Genomic DNA, 24,845 nt, shown 5'->3' with positions numbered 1-24,845 from the left:
CTTTATGACTTTTTATGTCAGCAATGTTTTTGAGAACACACAATAGCTAATCTAACATCTGCAACATACAAATAAGAGTCTAGTGTTTATTTACATAACTGTATATGTTACATAACGCACATATATTTACATCACTGTTTGTACATACAAACTATCAGCACAGGAGAGGAGACGTGCAAAATGTATACAGTAGAAACCAGGCCCCATGCTAACAAAGGAGAATAGGCCTGCATCATTCACCGTGGGTGTGGCGTGTATACAGGGGCAAGGCTGTTATCTGACACAGAACATGCAGTTCAAAGTTCATTCCAGATTCAAAGACACCCTTGTTTATTTTTCCAGGTAAACTATTATTTAAAAATCACAAGGAAACTGCACACATGACTGGGTCACCCATCTGTGCTGTGCTGTACAGTCTCCATTTAACAAGGAGGGATGGGAAACACAATATCAGAGAAAACTATATTGTCAAGGCACTGACCTCTCTGGAATTCCTTTATTTTCTTCAAGGCATTATCTCGTTCTTTTTGTAGTCTTTCACACTGTAATGGCACAATGAAAAAGCAATTTTATCATTTCTGCTTTTTAATTTCAGTCATAAAAAGGTGGTTCGTTTTCCTTCACAAGGGTTGACCTGCATGGCAACAATGACTGCCCTGAAAAATAACTCAAAGTAAGCTGCCAGTTTGTCATGGCATCATATGTAGGTAACAACAGGATGGAGAACAACTAAGAATTTAAAAAGATTTATATTTTGGAAAAGGTAATTCTGGAAATTTTAGAAACCAATTAATTATTGGATTAAATTATGCCCCTAGAATCTAGAAACAGAATGCATGCACTTGGGATGTTTAAAACTAGATGTGCCTAAGAACATTTGTATTTTGTTGATACAACATATTTTATCAGCGTTCAGTACAATCGAATAGGCCCAATCTGGTGTCCGATCTGGACCATGGGCCCAATCTGGTGTCGGTATCATTATATCATTAACTGCACCGTCAAACATTTGTTTATGAGTAAAGCTGGCTTACAAGTGAGATGACAAGTGTCGGCTTGTTTCATTAGCATAATATAAAAGAGCCCATGCCAGTAAAACCTGTCTTCTAAAACACAAAAATCATAATAACTTCTCTAATGTAATCAATGGAATATGTTGCAATGAAATGCCCGTGAGCACTGACCTTCATGTTGGTTCTGTCACGTTCCTCTTGAAGCTCCTCGTATTCCTGGACGGCTGTCGAAACACAGACATTCATGTTCACAGTGACTCTTTACTAAAAGAGAGCACACCCGACATGCATTCTCGAGAAAAAGAAAGAAAGAAATGTATTCTGCATATCTAAATGCAGAACTTCACTGTGGAACATATTTTACATCAGAAAATTCCAAGCAAAAGCGGGGCACACCTAGGAGGAAGTCGCTCATGACAATGTCTCACAACAGCGTTAAAAATAGTGCAGTGGAGTAATACTCACTGAGGAAACCCTGCTGCATAAGTTATGATTTCTGTTTCCTATTTTGACTCAGAGTTAGGGAATGGACATAAACTTGGAGGTATCATACACAATAACACATAAATGTAATGCTCTGCATGTGAGTAATGAAAATACGACAGGATCCTTTAATGGGAGGAGTAAAATATGTTCAATGAAAATCCTTGGCAATAGATGTCGATTGAAGTCAATCAGAATCAAGGCATTGTACTGGAACAGTAAAAAAGCCCAGCAGACCTAGCTTGTCATATTAGGGTTCAAACATTACATATTCAGCACAAATGAATGGAGATTATAACTTAAAGACATTAAGTCATATAATGTCTTATAATGTCTTGGGGCGGCCTGTAGCGTAGTGGTTAAGGTAAATGACTGGGACCCGCAAGGTCGGTGGTTCTAATCCAGGTGTAGCCAAAATAAGATCCGCACAGCCGTTGGGCCCTTGAGCAAGGCCCTTAACCCTGCATTGCTCCAGGGGAGGATTGCTCCTGCTTAAGTCAAATCAACTGTACGTCGCTCTGGATAAGAGCGTCTGCCAAATGCCACTAATGTAATGTAATGAGTATTGTGAGCTGTTCTGGCTACCACATAATAAGATATCAATGTTTTTTTTACCTAAAGCAGCTCAGACAAGCTACCAGCTCTCGTTGACCAGCTGATACTCAGATATACCAGCTTCATGACCAGCTTGGCCATGCTGGTTGACCAGCTCATACCCAGATTGTCCAGCTCAATTTTCAAGCAGGTCAAGCTGGCAAGCTGGATTTACTTACCCCTCTAGATGGAATATTATTCGGGTTATACATTTCATATGGCTAGTGTGGATGCACTTGTGTTCTCTTACACTGCAAGTCACCCTGGATTTGAGCATCTGTTAAATGAGTGAAATGCCGTTTTCTCCAAAAGGGACTGGGCTTTGAGAGCTTGGCAAACACCTGCTCTCCTTTGCCTTAATATTTAGTCTGTTATTAAGTCTTAGGACTGTTTCATGTTATTTCTTGGCCAGGTGTTTCAGCTGTTGTAGTTATTTTAATCTCTAATAAGAGAAACTCACAAACAAACAAACAGTTCAGTTCTAAATTATAATACGAACTGTGCCCAAAAGGATACTCTTGCGGTTGCCAAAGCCACTTATGGAAGGCAAACTAGCTCGGCCTTGTTAAAGACAGCCTGCAGTGCAGCTTGCAGCTATGATTATTATTGTTATGACTAGTTTAGTAGCTACTTGCAGCAGCAGTAATAGTAGTAATACTGAACCCATTTAGCATTCTATTGTATCTGCTGAGGCAGTAAACATAAATTGTAATTTTTAAAGTCACTTGATTAGTGGCGCCTGCCTAGTAGACGCCATGATTCTGAATTCAGATGCTTTAATGTAGCAAGGCACTTTCTTTGCTGAGGGTCAAGTACCTTCTCCGTGGGTAAAACACTGAACTTTACCGTTGCTCGAACTGTTGAAACCAAAAATTAAAATACTATCTGCACCACCATTAAAAGTAGCTATTGTCATTTTATTTGCACTGCCACTAGCATCACACGATTAACGTTTTAAACTGGAGATGCTCGACGTCATATAGTGGTAGCAATTCACAAAGCAATCGGTTTTTGTCAGATCCGGACCGAGATAGGCTACACTAGTTTTCCAGTCTTCGTAGGCTACAGCACGACCACCGAGTCTTCAAAACGTGAGCATTCCTATACTATATTATCAAAGGGATAACGTCCGAAACGGCGACCCACGTTCACAGACATTCATACTATGTGGTTTGGAAAACCGCTGTGATTTCCGAGACAGCATATTGTGCATTTTCATCTTTAACAAGACGAAGAATCCCTCACTTGTAGTTTTATTCACATAGGTTTTTAAAGCGCGTGGTTTATCACATCACACCCACACATAATTATCATGGCAATAAAGTTCACATTTTACTGTGCATTTCAAGTCGTAGCCTACAGTTTAAACATGAAATACAAAAACGCTTTTTATTCGTGGCGCTCAAAGTTTAGTAGCGGAGTGGTGGGAAGGGTCATGCGATTTAACTTCATTAACTAATTTCTCAACAAATCTTGTGGTGAAACGTGAAGAACAGATTCTTACCTTGTTTAGATAACTCTGTAATGATTTCCATTTGTTTTGATTCTTCGACTCTCGCCATTTCAAATAAAAAGCTCTGCCAACTATTAATGCCACCCGACCGTAACAGGAAGTGAAACTTTGACTCACCTGTGTGCACCTCTGTTGGGAGAGGCGCAGTGGCTGTCATTAAACGGCAATTCCAGATAAACCGTTTGTTTAGCTCTGAACTTGGGCGCAACAATTACGAATATTCAAAGGACAAATTTCAATAAAGTTTTCAATTCTCACTAATGGAACGGTAGATAAATTATGTTGACCTTTAATGTAGCATTAGAAAAGTTTTGCCATTTGTCTTGTGCGTGCCAGGACAGCTTATATGTAGACCGACATCAGAACTGAAGACAAACGCTACAACTATTGCACATTCGATGCAATCGTATGAGGCTGTCCCTTCGAAACACGCAGTGTAATGTTTCTTTCTTTACTGAATAAGCGTAAGCAGGGGAACTAGTCTACAGTAAATCAAATTTTATTAAGGGACAATGAACTGAATCAACATAGGTAGACGGAATGACAAAATTAGCGAGGACACAGAGGAATGCTTAGTAATGAGTTTACAACACACACTAGATAAACTATAACACGTATTGTAAACATTTCTTAATTACGTCTAAACACACACACACATTGGTTTCCAGCAACAACAGTCAAAAGAGATGAGGTTAAAGACAAAATAACGGCAACACACAACAGCCGCAATTCCGCCACAACACACTGCTCACAAAATGCAATTCCTTCTATGTTCCATGTAATCTGTTAAATACTACAATAGTCCTTTTTGCTTATTCTTTATATATATTAAAAAAGAACAAATTATCCGATTTTACATAGAAGGTAATGGAAATACTTTAGTTGCTTTTCAATCTCGAAGATTGCTATTTTTCCAACTTAAATATGAAAGCAATGGACGGCAGTAATTTCTCAAAACAGACCTTGTGGAACATTATAATAGTACTTTAGCAAAACAATACATGCTTTCGATTTTTTAAAGTATGCATTATTTGTGTGTACGAATTGTGGGTGGTATGAGCAAAACAAAAGAACAAAAAAAAAACCTAAATGTTGCATAAAACATTTAAATTTAAATCAGCAGGACATTATCCATCAAAGCAGAAGAAGTGAAAATATATATATTAATTCCCTTTAAAATTGCACATTTATTTGGTGGGGGACAATGAAAGTTCCCTCCAGCATTCAAATAATACCTCAATAAAGTTATCAGGATTGTCCGGTGGTTTAAAGGTAAAGTTTACAACCTGAAAAATATCATGTCACACACACACACACACAATGGTGGCTAACCCCACGCACTATCTTTGAAACAGGACACGATACAGTACATCTACAGAGGGAATGGACAGAGGATATTGCTCTGTTCCCTAACAGGGGGAGCCCCATTGGGTGGTTGGCCGGCTCCCAGCATGCCTCAGTGGCGGGCGGTGGACTCCCTTGGGTAGAACTCGGCCAGGGTGCTCTGCGGGATTCGTTTCAGCATTTCTTTGGGGAAGATTCGGAGAAGCTGCCAGCCGATGTCCAGGGTTTCATACACAGTCCTGTTGTCATAGGGACCTGGAATTGCACAAGAGCAACAGTTATCACAGTGCTCTCCACAGAACAAACCTCCTTCCGTGTGACACAACCCGCAAAACCAAACAACAGCTGTTAAATGGAGTTAAACGGAGTCGCACCGTGAAGTGAGTGTGCTGTAAGATTCAGTGGCTCATACATTGCACATCATCATTTTTAACCAGGTATAAGACTGATTCCAACAGGAGGGCGGGCCACGTGTTCTGAACTGCACAGATGGCTTTTCCATCTACTCTTTGGTGCCCCGTTCATAATAGACAGAAATCAATAAAATGGCCTGGACATTTTTTTTGTGCCTGCAAGTGAGAAATGAGCTGTGTTTTAGTAGAAGTTGCTGGATGGTCTTCGCTATCAAAAATAGTTATAGGTTGATTAAAATAAGTCGAAACTAGAAATAGCAACTCCAGTATATATACGCAGACATTGAGGAGAGGTTTCTGCTGGTTTCCCTGCAGAGTCACGTCAGCAGAAACCCAAGTGAGGAATCAAAATACTTTACCAGTCATTTACCTTAACCACGACACTACAGGCCGACTTATACACTCAAATCTCTCCTGTGGCACACTATCACACTCAAGCCTGTACAAACATATGTTTGCTGCCTGCCATACTGATGACAGTCAGTTTAAGATGCTACCACTTATAATGAAATGTAGGTTGACCTATTTGAAGTTTTGCGGTGAGATTTGTTTAAATTGGCGCATGGTCTTTGAACCGCATCGTAACCAAGATATCTCTGCAATTTGCAAGCAAATGTAAACAACAAAGTATTCGAAATCCCACTCTTGCCATTTCAAGTGCGTGTCAGCCTGTGTTTAGAAGTGCTCTGACAGTACAAACATGATATCTATGAAGGCCGGCCTCTTAACTACAGTTTCTAATGAAGAGGCCTCACTGACATCAACTTTATCAGCAACACATAGAATTCCCAATGAATAGTTAAGTGAACTACATTTTGAAGCTAATTTCAGCTTTTGTTTTCATTGTCACCTTTTAAATATATATTTTCATTGAAATTTAGTCCAATGGGGATGACTAACACCACAAGTGGTTACACAAAGGCTTGGAGTAATGAAATTGTTTTTCCTGAATGCCTTTTTGAAGTAAACAAACAACAGATATCGCAAATATGACAATTGAAAAGCTATAAATACTTCAGAAAATGTGAAAAACTTAAATAGTTTATACGGCCAAATGCTGAGTCAGATGAATACATTTATGCCTGTACAGTACTGCCCTATGCCAGACTTTAAACACATTTGAGCAGTGTCAAGATCTGATCAACAAGGATTACAAGCAGCCGGCAACGTACCGTCAATTGCACAATATCTGAAATGGACAATTCAATATTAATCAATAATAATTAATAATAATATTTATTTATGACACCATAGGCATGTACATACAATCCCCTCCAAAAGCATTGGAACAGAAAGGCCAATTCCTTTGTTTTTGCAACACACTGAATACATTTGGGGTTGAGATAAAAAGATTAACAAGAGTTCAGCCTTTGTTTAGAAACACCTGTCAGTCGCATGTTGCTAAACTTTTGCTCACCTAAAAATGTGGTGGTCTGATACAAAAGGTGGTATGTTCTAATTTGTTTAACAAATCTAGATAAAACTACCAGGAAATAAAACCTCTGATCCGTCATCTCATGTACATGGGGCGACATGGCTCAGGCAGTAAGAGCAGTCCTTCTGGCAGTCGGAGGGTTGCCGGTTCGATCCCCGCCCGGGCTGTGTCGAAGTGGGCCGGAGCAAGACACCTAAACCCCCAAATGCTCCTGACGAGCTGGTCGGTGCCTTGCATGGCAGCCAATCGCCGTCGGTGTGTGAGTGTGTGTATGAATGGGTGAATGGAGAAGCATCAATTGTACAGCGCTTTGGGTAAAGGCGCTATATAAATGCCAACCATTTACAATTTACATCTTTTGACCTCAAACTCAACTTCAGTGTATAGCACAAGCTGAATTGACCGTGCTGTTCCAACACTTTTTGAGGGGACTGTATATACACCGTATTTCCGCATACTTCCGGTCTCCCCCGTTACCTTGAGCGATGAAGTTCTTCTCAAACTTATGCAGGAACTCCAGGTAGAGCAGGTCGTCCGAGGTGAGCGCCTCTTCTCCGACCACAGCCTTCATGGCCTGGACGTCTTTTCCGATGGCGTAGCAGGCGTACTGCGGAGAAACCACCCGTTGGGTTGCACTTTTTTTCCCTTCTGAATGTCTTTAACTGATTTGCTTAATTCATTTTCTTTAATATTTCTTCCCCAGTCAGGCTCAAACATTTTGTTGTATTGGTTTTCAAGCCTCTCTGGAAGACAAACTCTTGTCCAATACTTTGTGACAGTTGTGAAACTCCACTAGAGCAACCACATGTTGCTTGGTAAATAAATAAGAAAAATCTATCACAGGCAAAGAGAGCAGATTAACCAGATTCATTTGTATGTTAGTGTTACAGAGGTAATATGTCAGGCCAGTGGAAAATTTAATCGAGACAAACTGGTATTTGAGGACCATTCGGGATGGATGTGTCACTTCTACCTGACCTAAGTTCCCTACTGAGTCAGTGCAAGAACACTGCAAGGGTGTCAGACTTGAGTGGTTTCCCTTTCATTTGGCAGCCGGGGGATTCAAAGAGTGTGGATTCTGTGGAAACCGCTGACATGGTGTAAATGAATCACTTCAGTGCCAAAGCCAGCAGACCTGAGCCTGGAGTGTTACTGCCATTTCAGCATTCCCCAACTAGAGCAGAGACGGGAAATTCTGCAGGGACGTGTGAGCGGAGCACGTACCAGCTGGTTGGAGACTTCGGCGTGATCTTTACGAGTCATCCCTTCCCCGATGGCGGACTTCATGAGTCGAGAAAGGGAGGGCAGCACGTTGATAGGAGGGTAGATCTGAAAGAGAACATGAACAGATTTGTGCATTTCTACATGAACCCAAGCCTCACATCTGTTAAAAAAAACATTCAGGTGAATGTTCATACCTGTCTGTTATGCAGCTGTCGCTCCACATAGACCTGGCCCTCAGTGATGTATCCCGTCAAGTCAGGGATGGGATGGGTGATGTCTGTAGAAATAGCAGTAGGCATGTGAATACACTGAGTGAGAACTTTTAGGTATAGTTTTAAGGACTTATTGATCTTTGGTCTTCTGCTGCTGTAGGTTTGACACATTGTCTGTTCAGAGATGCTCTTCTGCATATCACTGTTGTAATGTGTGGTTATTTGCGTTACGGACACCTTCCTGTCAGCTTTGACCAGTCTGGCCCTTCTCCACTGACCTCTCTCATTAACAAGGCAAATAATATCAAAACTCAGGTTTTGTATTTCTCTTTTTAATCAGTGATTTTCTAAACAATTTTGTACTTTAAGATAACGGATATTGAAAATGAACGACTGGAATGTTGGGATTTTACACAGCCGATGGCGGTGCATGAATTGCACCCAACACCAGCGGGTTATCTGAATTCCTTGCCAGAGGGCATTTCAGCTGCTTCCTGGATTCCTTTTGAAATGCAGCAAAGCAGGTCGCGCATCTTCCACAATCTATCACTCAACCAGTGTCTGAACACTTGCTTCACATTTGTGTAAGCAACATGCTGCACATGCCTTCTTAAAAAATGAACAGCAGTTACCGTTTATTCTGTCACTAGTGCAACATATGCTGAGGTTTGACAGTCACAATTCCTGATTCAACTAAATTACGCTCTTTTTTTTTTTTCTATTCAGTGATCAAAGGGCGAAGGGAGAGTCTACGGGGGGCCACATCCAGCCCCGGGGCTGTCGGCTAAAGAGCACTGCTACAATGCCTTTCCCCCTGGTGTTAGCTGCCTCCTACACGGGGCCTCTCGTAGCGCTTAGTGCTGCGTGCTCATCACGTGGGATGAAAATACTGGAAGTCATTCTTTCCAGTGGGGCAGGGCGACGAGCCGCAATTTCAGAAGCGTGACGGGCGACTGGGGAGAAATGCTTAAACGTTTACACGGCGTTCACCACCCTTCCCCCCCCCCCCTAGAAAGAAGGACTGGGGGGCTGACATCACGTGCTGGAGCACAGGGGCGCGACGGATGAGTATCGGGCAGGAGGGCGGACATTTTGTCTCACCGTCGTTGGGCATCGTCAGGATGGGGATCTGGGTGATGGAGCCGTTCCTGCCCTCCACGCGCCCGGCGCGCTCGTAGATGGTGGCCAGGTCGGTGTACATGTAGCCGGGGAACCCCCGCCGTCCCGGGACCTCCTCTCGGGCAGCGGACACCTAGGAGCAGAGGACCGGTTAGCATGCGGATATGTGCTTTTCAGCCTTATCCACATTCCTCTCCTGTATGGGCAGAACACTGGCTGTTTGACACCTTGCTGCTTTAAATTTGAATAATCATTGTTTACACGTTTTCATGTTTCTGTGTGGCAGCCGTACGAAGCCTTGCACACGTGAAAAGCTTGGCTTCTGCTCTCATTGTCTGCCTCTAACCTTGGCACACACACACCACAACAATAATGCCCCTCTAAGGCAATATTTTTTTTATTTAACCACTTACAAAAAGTGTTAACATTTAACTTCTTTTCCCATTCACACACTTGAAGGTTCTCCTCTCAATTGTGTCCACTGTGCACAAGCCATCTTCACCCTGAAGTCTTGGCCCACACTAAGGTTGTCATGGTACCAATTTTTCGGAAACCTCAGCCAATGACATTCCAAACAATTTATATCTGTCAGAACTCAATGTTGTTTTGTTACCAACTTCATGTTCTATGATGACTGTTGTGTCCTGTGCCTTTAATGTTCGTGACGTAAGACGAGGAAAACGGGAAGTGAAACAGGATGTAAAACGGTATAAAGATTTGCCGGGAGTTGTGGCTGGGTATGGCTGCTGTAAGGACGTGCTTCGTCCCTGTTATACTTATTAAAGTGTTGTATTGTTGAATGCGGCGTGTGGTTGCTTCTCGCTATCCGGGTTCTCTCCCTTCCTAAGAGCAACACAACAATGACTTTAATCAAACGGTGTCCTGTTTCAGTACTCTGATTCATGCAGAGTAAGTCATGTGTATAAGAAATTCCAAATTAAATTTCAGCTGGCACTAATTCCTGCCCAAAGATGCTGGCCGTCCTCATCTAGACACAAGAGAAGGTGCCAGAACTGAAGTACGGCAGTGCTTCAGATTTCAAGCTAACAAGAATGGTGAGCCCGCCAATGCAACAGTGCCCATATGCGAAAGAGGTCACAAAGTCTGCCTCGCAAGGGGAGGCAACTAGTGGAGAAACATCTGTCAGATAAACATCCCGACTTCACAACCAACAGGCATGGTAGTTTACTTAGTTTAGTTCAGGTTAGTCCCCGTTTGATGTAAATTAATGCATACCAAGTACTATCATAAATCAGCAATCTCGTAATGTGGCGACGCCATTGGTACCGTGACAACCTTAGCGTGGGCCGAGACTTCAGGGTGAAGAGATGGCTTGTGCACAGTGGACACAATTGAGAGGAGAACCTTCAAGTGTGTGAATGGGAAAATAAGTTAAATGTTAACACTATTTGTAAGTGGTTAAATAAAAAAATATTGCCTTAGAGGGGCATTATTGTTGTGGTGTGTGTGTGTGTGTGCCAGGGTCAGAGCCAGACAATGAGAGCAGAAGCCAAGCTTTCACGTGTGCAAGGCTTCGTACGGCTGCCACACAGAAACATGAAAACATGTGCAAACAATGATTATTCGGGAGGAGAGAGTCACATTCGACAAGGCCTGACATTACGAGGCAAAGCCCAAAAAGAGCTTTCATGAAGGCCGGTTCCATCCTCGCTGAACTTCTGCAAATAATGATCTTATTTAAAATTCCTTGACGAACACATATTTTTCCTCCATCCGAAGAAACCATGAGTGATATTCCTTGGTGTATTGTTATGGCAAAATGTTACTTTCGATTTTTGAGAAGCTGCTTTCTTTTTCTTTCATATTTTAAAGATAATCAGTAGTATGAGGATTTGAGGTTGTAACATCACATACGCACGGCCAGGTTGACTGTCTCACAGAGTCCTTTACAAAATGTTTATGAATATGCTTCATTTGTATATCGTAGATGAGGGGTCTCCAGCCCTGGTCCTGCAGAGCTACAGGGTCTGCTGGTTTGTGTTGTTACACTGCACTTAATTAGGGCAGTTGATTTTCACAGTTCACCTGACCTGGTTACCTGGGTCTAAACAGAGTGCTGATTTTAAGGTGAAAACAAAAACTAGCAGACCCAGTAGCTCTCCAGGACCAGGGTTGGAGACCCCTGCCGTAGAAATAAAATAAGAATAATAATATAATAACATATAATATAATATAAAAATAATTAAATAAATAATTTGTCCTTCATTTGTCCAACTATGCAGATACTGCATATCTATGAGAACTTGCTAGCTAGCTATGTCGTTCTGGTTATCCAAGAAGCCCATACGGTCTAATAGCTCAAGTATATTCCAGGTGAAATTCACCGCTGTCAGTGACGAAGAGTTGCTTGTTACGGTTATATGAATTGTTACTGTCTAGATACTGCACTACTAATGCATAGCAGTCAAGCAGTAGCCATTTTACAATCAGGATCCTCACTGGCCTTGGAGTGGCTCAAACTGCTCTACATTAGAAGTGGCTTACATTCCAAGTTCAAACAGAATATCTCATAGCACGGGCAGTGTGGATATTTCTCACTGTTACAGCCCAGCAATCACAGACTCACTGGGCTGAGTGCGAGTGTGTTCACGTCCTCGGCTCGAGAGTAGTCATGACACCCGAACATGTGTAATGCCCTTTTGACAACCTTGGTGAATAATAATTTAGACTGGGCTCAAATTCACCGGCAAGCAGCTGTTAACACAGCCACTGCATTTACATGTGCATACCTGAAATGTACATTTGCACTCGACACTGACACCAAGGTTGTTTTGAAATTGTATGGAAAAACATTGCTGGCTATAGAGTTACTCAGTAAGGGAGGCTTAAATGTATGACTGGGCATTCCCCATTGAGATAAAAACAACACAGGAATAAAAATACATTTCATTAAAAATAAAATATAAGTAAATTAATTATGTAAGAAATAAACAAATTTGAGAGATGTCATCATTGTTTCATGACTAATTCTTTCCCAGTCAACTAGTGGGGTGTCCCGGTCAGGGCGGAAGACAGACATCTACCACAGCCAACGTGCTCAGTCGAAGAGATAAAGCACAGCCAATCAAAGCAGTAGTTAACTAATAAGCTAATTAGTATAGCCCTACATTAAACATCTGGGAAATAAATTCTGGCAAATGCAGCATGTCTCGGTCTTGGTCGGTAAACATTCTGTTAACTAACAATGCAAATTGCAAATGCACCTTGAGAAAACTTACTGCCAAGTTTAAAAATTTTACTTTTCTCAGAAACCTCTAGGTTCATTATGCCATTGACAAAAAGAGGGTACTTAACTACACATTAAGACTCTTTCCTAATTTCATATTAACTGTTGGGGATTCTGTATAATTTCTATAATCAAAAGTGTAATGTAAGGGAATCAGGCTGCGCCGTAGTAACAAGATAAGTTTTTCCGTGGAAAATCACAGTATGCAATTTTGTCTTACACCTAGCTATATTCATATTAGAACCGATTAATTATAGTTAATTTGCATCAGAATTCTTCTGTGGATTTGAATATGCTATCATTAAAACATTACTGGTGGCAAGGTACCAAATACGCTTCCAGGAGACACGTGGCTCCGCTGAACTGCGATTGCACACACTAACTGTGTTTCTTTCCACTTAAACACAAGCAAGTCAGCCAGTCAAACTCCACAGCAAGCGCCTTTTGAATTGTCTGACAACTATACCTTTTCAAATGCCCTTTCACTGAGAATTTGAAATTCACAAAAAGTACAAGCAGTGTGTTTTCCATGTATTTGAAAATACATAGTCTGGTTTCTTGTTAGATATTGCAAATAAGGTAGTGTACTTTTCTCTCCCCTCAATTTTGGATAAGTACGTTTGGATTACTCTGGTTCTGAAGAGCGAACCACATTGCAGCTGATGCAGTAACACTTCTATGGTTAGTGTTTCGCTTTCATACAACTAGGCCTTGCGTTTCATTGTGTGTATACTGCATGTATACTTTGAATCACCAAGCCTAATTATGCACCCTTTTCTAGACGTTACTGTGGATAAGAGCTTCCAAATAAATGCCTATCGCAATGGTCAATGATGGTCAATGGCGTGATGTTACACCAAGGTCCTATGGGAAGTACAGTATGGCTTTAAAATTTGATTCACAACTAATATTTTAAATTGTGAACTTGCAAACAACTTTGGTCGTGTTCCCACTGTCTACTGAAGCCAATCCTTCTTCCCATACAGTATGCGCTCCTTAACAATGTTCTCTGTGAGGTGTTCTCTGTGCTACAAGAGATAAATAGCTGGCAAAGGCTAGCAGACACCATAACCATAAATATGATCATCATCCATGGATGGTGTGGTGGTGGTGGCATACTTCAAAGCACCTTTGTGACTCTGGCATACACTGGCAAAAAAAACAAAAACAAAAAACAAACAATCCAGGTCACAAGCGTGACGTATTATTCACTGGGACTGTGGGTGACAAAGCTCGTTTAAAAAGTCTAAAGCACAGCTGCTGGGGGGCTCATCCAGCTAAGGCGCTGATCTACTGCGTCGACGGGTTTTGAAGAGTCTGGTTTTGAATCGCGTCAGTGCCGACTGCAGCTGGCAGGGAGAGGACGACAGCATTGCATCGTACACTAGTGACCTCTGCTGGAAAAGCGGGCGGCTACGGGCCGCCTGTCTGAGCAGCATAGGAAACGTCTTCCTCTGACTCACGTCTGTGTGAGCCCGACACGGAGACTGCAGTGTGATTAACCAGCGGTGATTAACCAGTGGTGACCAACACCGCGTGCTTGGGAGGACGGTGTGGTCTTGTCTGAGCTCAGCCGTCAGTGCTGCCACCAGACCTTGGTTAAATATGTAATTGCTTTGGATTCAAATAATTCTTTACACATTACTGAGCTGGTCTGGTGTATTGGAACCTATGAAATACTCTCACAAAAAAAGTACACCCCGCCTTCTGGTCCTCCTGGTTGGCTCAACAGCACCAGGCAAGATCAATGGAGCAGAAAGTATTTGAAACAAACACAATTATGGTTTTGATTTGATTTGTTATTTAGCTGACGCTTTTACCCAGAACAACTTACAGTTCATGAGACTAAACAGGGAGCAACCCTGGAACAATGTGGAGTTAAGGGCCTTTCTCAAGGACCCAACAGCAGTGTGGATCTTATCGTGGTTAGACCGGGGCTTGAACCACCAACCTCCCAGGTCCCAGCCACCCCAGGCTGCCCAGGTCTGAGTGGCACTGGGGATTCAGAGTGCCAAGCCTGGTGCTTACCTCTCGCAGGGCTTCAGCATAGGAGCTCATGTCTGTGAGGATGACCAGCACGTGCTTCTCACATTGGTAGGCCAGATACTCAGCAGTGGTTAGAGCCAGGCGAGGGGTGATGATGCGTTCAATACTGGAAAAAAGAAGGGGGTACTTTTTTTTTCTTCTCTTTTTAATCAAACAAAATCCAATAGAAACGGAACACATAAGGCAGGGTGAGGAAAGAGGCGGCATTGTGCATCTGGCTCTTCAAGGTGAGCCCCGCGCAGAACCTTTCACCATCCGCACAAAAACGCCACGCGTGACCTCGGCCAGCTACGCCTTCTAGGGAGGGGCGGGGGCGGGCGAGCATTCAGAGACACGAGGTAAATCGTGGTATTTTGAAGACATTTCACTCTGTGTGGAGTGGGCCCCATTGTCTTTCTCAAAAGATTGCTTTCTAAAGCGATGCCAAATTCAAGGAATATGTCCTGCCACTCTACAGGGTTTAGTGGTTTTTGCTGAATTGTGAGCACTACAGGATCTCCTTCACCAGTAGCAGAAACACAGAATAGGGGCATGTAAGAGACATGAAAGAAAGAAGGAAAAAATAATAATAATAATAATAATAAATAAAATAAATAATAAATAAAAATAAAAAAACAAGGTTGGCTTTGAGCCTGATAGCAGACAATGTCACAGAAGCTATGAAGACACTATTTATGCAAAAAAATAAAATAATAATAATAATTAAAAAAACTCCAGAATCCAATGTTCTCTATACAGTACCTCGGATGTACGTACGCATGGACAGTACTCACGTGGGGTCGTTGGCCAGGTTCAAGAACAGGCACACGTTGTCCATGGAGCCATTCTCCTCAAAATCAGACTTGAAGAAGCGGGCAGTTTCCATGTTCACCTACAGTGTTGTGACAGTGTAGGGTCAAAGGTCACACCAAAATGCAGCTACAGGCATGGCTACAAGTGCATTAAACGTTTAAAAATAATAATAAACGGACAAACGAGATGAGACCGAATGGCTACCGAAAAGGCTAGTGGCCTTACTGTTGTGGCTTCTAACTTTGGGGAAAATAATTTTATGTACAACAATGGAAAATAAACAAAACATAACATAAACGCCATGGTGGCGCACGGCTAAGGCATCGGACCTAGATGCTAGCATCAGTTCCTTGCACTGATGACCGGGGGGGACCCGGTCCTGCCAAAGCAGAAAAAAAAGGTTCAACCCATTTAATAAGAGTTCATAAACCAGTAAAATGCTTCCCATGGGGACTTTTCCGTGTTACCTCACTTTTCAGTCAGTGTGCCAGGGCATATGAAGCACGGTTGAAGCGGTGCGTGAGATTTGAAAATGCGAAACAAATCCTAAAAGTAAACGTGCTGAAAACCATTAGGCGCAGTTCAATGGCAGTAAAAACACAGAATGCTAAACAGTGGCAAAGTCCTTGTTCAAAGCCGAAATCTGATACAGAAGACGGACTTTAAATGTCCGTCGAACATCCTGAAAAGCCGGCTGCACAAAGCCACCGACTTGAATTTTGAATATCCTGCTCAAGTGCCGGGCGATCATGTTACCAAGCCCTCCGCCGATTGTGAAACAGCTTATCAGCTGTCGGAGGGGCGGGAGGGGGTGGGGTCGGTCAGCCACATCCTGGCATAGGTAACAGTACCTCTCTGTCACTGTTTAATAATGCAGCGTGGAGAGGCTGAAATCGTGAGCAGACACGGCGTGGCAAGCGGGTGAATTTTAAGTGCGTCTCTGGTGAATAGGCGGTGCTCGCGGCGGTGGAAGTAACGCGGGGTTAAAAACTTAAGTCACCCGGTGAATGAGAATGAAAACCGAGACACGAGCAGCGCGGGGAGAGGCCCGCCGGGGAAACTCACGCCCATGGCGGCGAAGACGATGGCGAAGTTCTCGGCGCTGTAGTCCATCACGTCTTTGGACTTCTGCACCAGCCCGGCTTGACGACAGATCTGCGCTGCAATCTGAAAATAACACAAACAAACAAACAAACAAAAAAAAAGCTGTGATTTTTCCATTGCATTGAGAGGGTGGAAAGTATAACATATATATATTTTATTGATATTTGATGCTCTATTGTGTGAGACTTATTTGGACGGTGTGTAATTTTTCTAAGCTCGTCCTTTTCAGAACACTACGAAGAAACCACGACCCTCATAAAACTGACATTCAAAGAAACATTTCTTGAAATTTAGGTCAGAATAATTTCTCAAGTACGACCATGTCACTACATTTCTCAAGCCTGCTTGTAAGCAAGTATTTCAAGCCTTGAGTTTCACATCGGTCTGATATACGTAATGAAGAAAACACTGCAAACTGTGTGGTTTCTGAATATATACTGCACACCAGGGATCATCAAATCAGGGTCCTCAAGTTACGAGAACTGCTGGTTTTCCACCCACCCTTTATCTGGGAGTCAGGTGTGGAGACAGTCCGGGCAATCAATAGCACTAATTGTTCAGCTAATTACCTGGGAGACTCTTAGCCCATAGTTGTGCGGTTGTGTAGGAAACGTATTGAAAAAGCTCATCAGCACAGCGTGAGAATAAAGATGTCTAGATGTTAATAGATGAGAACACATACGCATGTTCGTGTGTGAGAATAGATGCCGTGTATGTGTGAACACATACGCATGTTAGTGTGTGAGAATAGATGCCGTGTGTGTGTGAACACATACGCATGTTCGTGTGTGAGAATAGATGCCGTGTGTGTGTGAACACATATGCATGTTCGTGTGTGAGAATAGATGCCGTTTATATATATAAAACTTTTTTTTTTGTTTTACTTCATTTCACTAAACTCTTCTGATCTTGTCCCAGCAAAAATAGAAACTACACTTTAACACAAAGGACACACTGAGGTGGAGGAGAGCTTCCACACACTCGGTTCAAGCTCCCAATTTAGCCACATACACTCACTTTATTCACAACACTATGCTAACACTGGGCAGAGCCTCCTTTTGCTTCCTCGTGGCCCTGCGGACATGATTGCGTCACGCAATTTCTGCAGATTTGTCAGCCGCACATTTATGCTACGAATCTCTTGTTCTCCATGTCCCAAAGGTGTTCTATTGGATTCAGATCCGGTGACTGGGAAGGCCACTGAAGAACATTGAAGTCACCGTCATGTTCATGAAACCAGTTTTTGCTTCATGACATGGTACATTGTCATGCAGGAAGTAGCTATTAGAAGATGGGTACATTGTGGTCGTGAAGAAATGCACATGGTCAGCAGCAACACTCAAATAGGCTATGGCATTCAAGCGAGTGTGCCAAGAAAACATTCCCCACACCATTACACCACCAGGCAGGTTGGGTCCATGGATTCATGCAGTTGGTGCCAAATTATGACCCTACCATCTGTATGCCTCAGCAGAAATCGAGATTCATCAGACCAGGCTACATTTTTCCAGTCTTCAACTGTCCAGGTTTGGTAAGCCTGTGCCCACTGTAGTCTCAGCTTTCTGTTCTTTGCGGATTTGGCCGGTTATCAATGTTACTGTAGCCTTTCTGGCAGCTTGAACTAGTCTGGCCATTGTCTGTCGACCTCTCGAATCAAAAAGGAGTTTCCGTCTTCAGAACTGCCGCTCACTGGATGTTTTTTTGTTTTTCGCACCAGTCTGAGACAGTTTTACTTGAAAAAATCAGAGATCAGCAGTTACAGAAATACTCAAACCATATGGCACCAACCGTCACCCCTCAGTCAAAATCACCGATTACATTCTTCCCCATTCCGATGGTTGCTGTGAACACAGATCTGAAGCTCCTGACCCGTATCTGCATGATTTTACGCATCGCACTGCTGCCACGCGACTGGCCGATTAGACAATCACGTGAATAAGTAGGTGTGCAGTTGTTCCTAATAAAGTGCTCAGTGAGTAGTGTATAGGCCTCTGTGAAATCAGGGTCCAACACCGCCTCTGTGTGAACGGCGCAGAAATGCGTATTGGGGGATGGGCGCGGCATTGTCTCGCCCGGCGATTATAATGAGGCTGTTTGCAAACGATGATGCCTGATGAGAGGACAGCCACCTCATGCGTTAACAACTTCATGGCTGGCTACCGATCCTATATTAATCAGTGCCATTCACACAATCGCCTAATCCTCCACACCACTGTCTTATTAGTTTAATTTATTTACCAGTTCAACCACAGGTCTCCCTTGACATCACGCTCTGTCCGCACAGGAAATTCGGGGGGAAAAATTCCCAAACTATTTAGTAGAGAGAGTTTACGGTGTAGCGTAAATGAGTCCTTCCGAGATTGACGAGTGTTTTAATGACACACTTTACGTGTCCAAATTATCTACAATATTGACACGTTAATATGTTAAAAAACAGAAGGAATTTTTAGTATGAGATTTTGTGTTTGACAAACCAACAGTAACCAACTCACGAGAGAAAAGGAAATATAAATAATGTAAAGAATAATAACCTTTGGGTCCAACGGTAACAATGACCACCAGCTTCTGCTGTCACCAGCAAGTCAGCTCTGTACCCTATAATTCCTACAACCTCAAATATCGTGGTTGGAGCTTGTGTGCCGAATGAGATTGGGGCGCCACAGCAAGAGAACATATAAAACTCCAAACATCTCGTTAAAATGACTTTTTCCCAAGACCAGCCCTAACTGGAATTAACCTTTTTTTTAGATACTGTACAGGATATGGGAAGAGAAGCCCAGATGGCCGTTCTCATGACAGGAACAAGTGCAGTGACACAAAGCTGACTCAGGATTTTGGGCGACATGGAAATAAAAGAACCAGTGACTGAGTGGCTGCACATACAAGGAGGAAACGGCACTGCATCTAAACCAATCATTTACATTTCATTACATTCACCGCACACCACTAATCAGGTCACATGACCGTGATATAAAAACAAAACTATTACAGGCTCAAAGGTACTGAATTGCAATGCCACATATCACTCAGCTTCTTATTATCAAATCCACTGGAGTAAAAACCCTTGTTGAGGTTTAAAGCCAACCAGAAATGTATAGGAAATATGCAGCAGAGTAAACAAGGGCATTTCATTCTCCTTGTGAAGGTTATAGGATTTCTCAAGCACAGATCGCAGACACGTCGTCTTCTGTCACCTTCTGGCAGACTGGCTTCTAACGCACACAGATTTATGAAAAATCTAACGGATATTCCCAATTGTGTCCCGGTCAATACTGAAGTGGTGGCACCATTTCTGCCACCACAATCCTCTCGAACATCTCTAATGCAAAGCTATTCAGCCTGAAGTCTGTGGGTGAAATGAGCCACTGGCAGCCCTATATTTTCTGTCTATAAGAGTAGCATTCCAATTCCACCTTCTGAATATACAAGGCTTCCTTTATATCGAATGTCATGTTTTCCCACCGACGTCTGACCACACCAACTCCGGTGCAAGTACATTCTGTTTAAATATGAAATATTGTGTAATAACACATTTTTTTTTGTTTTGGTTTTTGACGGGCAGGGCTATAAAGGCCAAGCAAAGGCAGAAGAGGAAGGTCCACGGGCACTAACGTGTCACAGCGTGTTTCTGGAACGTTCTTCTGACCCACTTCCCCCGTTCCGCATGCTCCAGCACCACAGGGAACAAACAATTAAATCTCTTCTGCCTATTAGCTGTAATCATTCCCTTCTGTGGGGCGTACACAGGAAATGAGATCATCCTAAACGGGGAGCACTTCTTTAAAAAAAACCAAAAAAAAAACAGAAAAACTAAATGGAGTCATCCCAATGGGTGGCAATGTTAACGTATGGAATCACAGTGGGTAAGCAAGTTTATATCTTCCTACCAAATACGCAGATGGATAGGCAAGGAGCCTGAAGACCACTCCCTCCTCTGAGCAGAAGAATTGACATTTCATTAAAGATACTGGCAAAAATATCAGTTTTTCTTTGTAATACACAAAAGACTAACTCACATTTTAGGAAAACCTAGGTGCGCATACACATTCGCACAGACGCACGCACAAGGCACGGACCTACTGCACTTAAAATAGAGCTGAAGGATTTCATTTGATCATTAACTGTGGAAAAATGACAGACTAAAAATAGGGCATTTTGGTCATTCACTGTGGAAACATAGAAATAAAAAAGGAACTAGATGGGACAAATTTGTTCCATCTCGGATACCATTTTTCATCCTCCAGGAGAATTGAGACTGCGGAATTGGTGAAGTTGGCAAAAAAATAGAAAAAAGAGCACAGTAATCTTTACCTGACCAATGACATTTTTGTTGTATCGCTCATGCCTGTGAAAAGTTGAAATTGTGACACAGAGGCATCATGGGACCAGCCCCCATGCCCCCCCTTCCACAACCCGCCCGGGACTCCTTTCAACCTTGCCCCCGAAAGGCCTCACCTCGTTGTGGGGGAGGCCGGCAGCGGAGAAGATGGGGATCTTCTGGCCTCGGGCGATGCTGTTCATCCCGTCAATGGCAGAGATCCCAGTCTGGATCATCTCCTCCGGGTAGATACGGCACTGTGGGTTGATTGGCTGACCTGGAGATGACGGAAGCAGAATTTTTCTCTGTGAGAAATCCTTAAATGCACATGGCAGAAGGGTTCAGTAGCGTGAGTGTGTGTGCGTGTGTGTGTGTGTGTGTGTGTGTGTGTGCGTGAGTGAGTGAGTGAGTGAGTGAGTGAGTGAGTGTGAGTGTGTGAGTGAGTGTGCGTGTGTGTGTGTGTGTGTGCGCGTGAGTGAGTGAGTGTGAGTGAGTGTGCGTGCGTGTGCGTGCGTGAGTGAGTGTGTGTGAGTGAGTGAGTGAGTGTGCGTGTGTGTGTGTGTGAGCGTGAATGCGTGAGTGAGTGAGTGAGTGAGTGAGTGAGTGCGTGTGTGAGTGCGTGTTTGTGAGACAGAGAGAGAGTGTGTGTGTAGTGTGTGTGAGAGTGTGTGTGTGATTGAGTGAGTGTGTGAGACTTAGCGAGAGTGTGAGTGTGTGACTGAGTGTGTGACTGAGTGTGTGACTGAGTGTGTGTGAGTGAGTGAGTGAGTGAGTGTGACTGAGTGAGTGTGACTGAGTGAGTGAGTGAGTGTGAGTGAGTGTGAGTGAGTGAGTGAGTGTGAGTGAGTGAGTGAGTGTGTGACTGAGTGTGTGAGACAGAGAGAGTGTGTGTGGTGTGTGTACTGAACACACGTTAGTGCTTATGCGCATTACAGAGCTGTGTGACGAAGCAAACTTCCCCGAGGCACCTGACATGCATGGCTTTGTGGTGCCCATGCTCCCAGGCTCCCATGCTCCATCCCTCTATTCATTCCAACTGACGTGCTCCTGAAGATACTGCACTCCACAGCCTCCAGGACAAAGGACAGGCCTGTCTGCCCTTGGGCCCCGGACCACAGCGGAGATGTTTGTTTGTTCACTGATAAGTACAGCAAACCCCATTCTTCACATATTGTCAGACCGCCATTGTCAGATCGAAGCAAGGTAATCAACAGTAACAGAGGAAGGTGAAGGTTTAAAATCTCCACTCGGGCAATGAAATGAGTGCAGAGGGCAAGTTACGGGTTCACACGACAATGGTCATTTAACCCCAGGCAGGACCTCATAAGCTGAATCTGTACACCGCATCATGAAATGGCAGCCTTTCTTAAACCTGGAACTACAAACGAGTCTGCTTCCGCTCCTCGGAAAAAGGCTAATTAAATGCCTTGGTCTCACCGTACACAGGTCATGCTTACACAGTTTCTCTGGGTGTGGAGGAAGGGACTGAAAATAGAAAATCTCAGCGCGCAGTAACATGAGATGACAATCCTCTATCACGACTGTTGTTCGTCAAATATAAACTGAACATGAACGTATATGCGGTAATGGCCCTGATCACCAATCAAATTCAGCTTTTTTTCAGCGCTGATTCATCAGCTCTCACCCCAGCCCCTCCTCTGGTTGGCATACAAACCAGGAAGTAAGAGCTGCCCGACACAGAAACTGGACTAAACACCATCATCTTTCTCACACACTCACACTCTTCTGCAAATACCCACAGCCTACACTTACAATTACAAGGGTGGGGAAACTGACCAACTTTAAGCAATGGCTGAATTACAAGGTGCTACTAGCATGTACTGAAAGTTCCCTAGAAGATGTAATGTCATTGTGAGAGTCCATTTTGCACACGGTTGAGTAACTTACACCATGACGACTTCATTGTTATGGAAAGTCTCTCTCAGTTCAGGGTAAAAAGTATCTGTGCTTGACCCTCCATATTTTTGTGCAGAGTGAAGTGTGAGCTTCGGGCAGTCATTCATTTTGCTCTTTTTTTGTGAAAGAAGAGGAAAAAAATAAATATAGACGCAACACATTGCTACATGCAAAAAGACAAGCCCACTTATTTTATTCATGCGTGGTGAAAGAATGCAGAAGAGATGTTCTGTGACCTCACCCCTGCCCTCTCCAGTCAAAAGAGAGGCCCTGAGGAGAATATTACACGGCTTTGTGATAGCCGAGCGCATCTCCGGATGCGGAGAATCTCAGACCGTGAACCACGGCTATCGATGAGCAGGCACGCGTGGGGGGGAAAACGCCTTCCATCCTCCTAAAGCGCAGCGGGCCGATGGCTTGGCCTCGATTCAGACGCGCACGTGCCCGTTAAACTGCCATACGGTCGGACATGCCGACACCAACATCAGACCCAGGCTCAATCGCCCTTCTGCGTGTTGGGCCGAATGTGAGCACTGATTTCTGCACGTTGGCGAAAGCAGCCTTACCCATGATGTCCAGGTAGTCCTCCGCCAGCACGATCGGACCCCGGTCGATGGGCTTTCCCGAGCCATTGAAAACGCGCCCTACGAGGAGACGTAAGTTTAGCACACCCAAACGCTACCAAGATATCAATGATACCAAACATACTCGCTCAATTACTGCCAATGTAACCAAGTGTCTTTACTGCAATACCATACATTATATATACGGTTGTATCGTTTACTTTTACCAAAATCTTTTTTTTTTTTTTACTCAAGTTTTAACAATTCATTTAAGGAGGTTCTTACAGCAAATCAGAACTGTCCACATATCATATTAGTTTCTTCCTTGAATATAAATGGTAAATGGTTGGCATTTATATAGCGCCTTTATCCAAAGCGCTGTACAATTGATGCTTCTCCATTCACCCATTCATACACACACTCACACACCAACAGCGATTGGCTGCCATGCAAGGCACCGACCAGCTCGTCAGGAGCATTTGGGGGTTAGGTGTCTTGCTCAGGGACACTTCGACACAGCCCGGGCGGGGGATCGAACCAGCAACCCTCTGACTGCCAGACGACTGCTCTTACGGCCTGAGCCATGTTGCCCTTAATATGATATGATATAATATAATATAATATAATATAATATAATATAATGTAATGTAATGTAATGTAATGTAATGGAATATAATGTCTAATGTTCTTCTCTCAGGGAACGAGCGTAATGCAAAGAGTTTGGAAAGTAAAGGATGCTCATTATGTTATGAGCAATTTGACCTGTACATATTATTTTCTGATTCAAATGCAGGAACATTTATCTTACTTATCTTAGCAAACAGATTCTTCTTCAAAAACAGGAAAATTATTTCGGGTGAAATGAAAATTGACCGTGAAGGTCAAACTTGTCATTTTGTGAAACAGTTTTTTTTTTTTTCTGTGTTTGACGAAAGCAGAGGGATTAGTGTGGGTCAGGTACAGCCGGTGCGGAACAATCGCGTTTCACACACTTAAATGCTGCTCGACGGAGAACGCCCTAAAACGGGCTGTCGACGAAAGGCCAGCGTGTACATCCACGCTGAAAGGGGGCCAGACTTTGGTTTTTAATCAGGTGTGGATTTCACGGTAGTTTGGGGCGAGTGGAGCCTCTCTCTCTGCCCCACCCTCTCTCTCTGCCTCTCTCTCTGCCTCTCTCTCTGCCTCTCTCTCTGCCTCTCTCTCTGCCTCTCTCTCTGCCTCTCTCTCTGCCTCTCTCTCTGCCTCAGGTGAAGGACTGAGGGCAGGGGGAGGGTTTATCTTACCCAGCATATCCTCGGACACAGGGGTGCGCATGATGTCACCGGTGAACTCACAGGCAGTCTTCTTGGCATCAATCCCAGACGTCCCCTCAAATACCTGAGGGGGGGGCATCCGAAACACACAGCGGGGGGTGAGTCCTGTGTGTGTGTGTGTGTGTGTGTGTGTGTGTGTGTGTGTGTGTGTGCGTCCGTTTTATTTATTCATTTTTAAATAATAAAAATAAGGTA

The 24,845-nt window shown here is 43.4% G+C and overlaps 2 protein-coding genes across 3 annotated transcripts in view; both read right to left on the bottom strand.

Moving 5' to 3' along the window:
- Positions 1 to 3,852, bottom strand: part of shtn1 (shootin 1) — a 38,398-nt gene extending 34,546 nt beyond the window's left edge. Inside the window, exons 1-3 of one of the 2 annotated variants that reach the window (XM_061228733.1) lie at positions 3,721 to 3,852; positions 1,185 to 1,237; positions 482 to 542 (exon numbers count right to left, since the gene is read on the bottom strand). In XM_061228733.1, the coding sequence (XP_061084717.1) occupies positions 482 to 542; positions 1,185 to 1,237; positions 3,721 to 3,760 (154 nt within the window). In that variant the 5' untranslated portion in view covers positions 3,761 to 3,852. The other variant, XM_061228732.1, reaches the window with a different exon arrangement.
- A 234-nt stretch (positions 3,853 to 4,086) lies between these two features.
- Positions 4,087 to 24,845, bottom strand: part of atp6v1ba (ATPase, H+ transporting, lysosomal, V1 subunit B, member a) — a 43,243-nt gene continuing 22,484 nt past the window's right edge. Inside the window, exons 4-14 of the mRNA XM_061228522.1 lie at positions 24,621 to 24,714; positions 23,341 to 23,418; positions 20,995 to 21,134; positions 16,501 to 16,602; positions 15,417 to 15,514; positions 14,626 to 14,749; positions 9,333 to 9,483; positions 8,214 to 8,296; positions 8,020 to 8,124; positions 7,273 to 7,402; positions 4,087 to 5,202 (exon numbers count right to left, since the gene is read on the bottom strand). Coding sequence (XP_061084506.1) covers positions 5,060 to 5,202; positions 7,273 to 7,402; positions 8,020 to 8,124; positions 8,214 to 8,296; positions 9,333 to 9,483; positions 14,626 to 14,749; positions 15,417 to 15,514; positions 16,501 to 16,602; positions 20,995 to 21,134; positions 23,341 to 23,418; positions 24,621 to 24,714 — 1,248 coding nt within the window. The 3' untranslated portion in view covers positions 4,087 to 5,059. The remainder of the gene's footprint in view (positions 5,203 to 7,272; positions 7,403 to 8,019; positions 8,125 to 8,213; positions 8,297 to 9,332; positions 9,484 to 14,625; positions 14,750 to 15,416; positions 15,515 to 16,500; positions 16,603 to 20,994; positions 21,135 to 23,340; positions 23,419 to 24,620; positions 24,715 to 24,845) is intronic.

Source organism: Conger conger, chromosome 18 (assembly GCF_963514075.1).
Source record: "Conger conger chromosome 18, fConCon1.1, whole genome shotgun sequence".
Taxonomy (NCBI): domain Eukaryota; kingdom Metazoa; phylum Chordata; class Actinopteri; order Anguilliformes; family Congridae; genus Conger; species Conger conger.
Note: the sequence above shows the minus strand (reverse complement) of the source record. Positions and strands in the feature narration are given on the sequence as shown.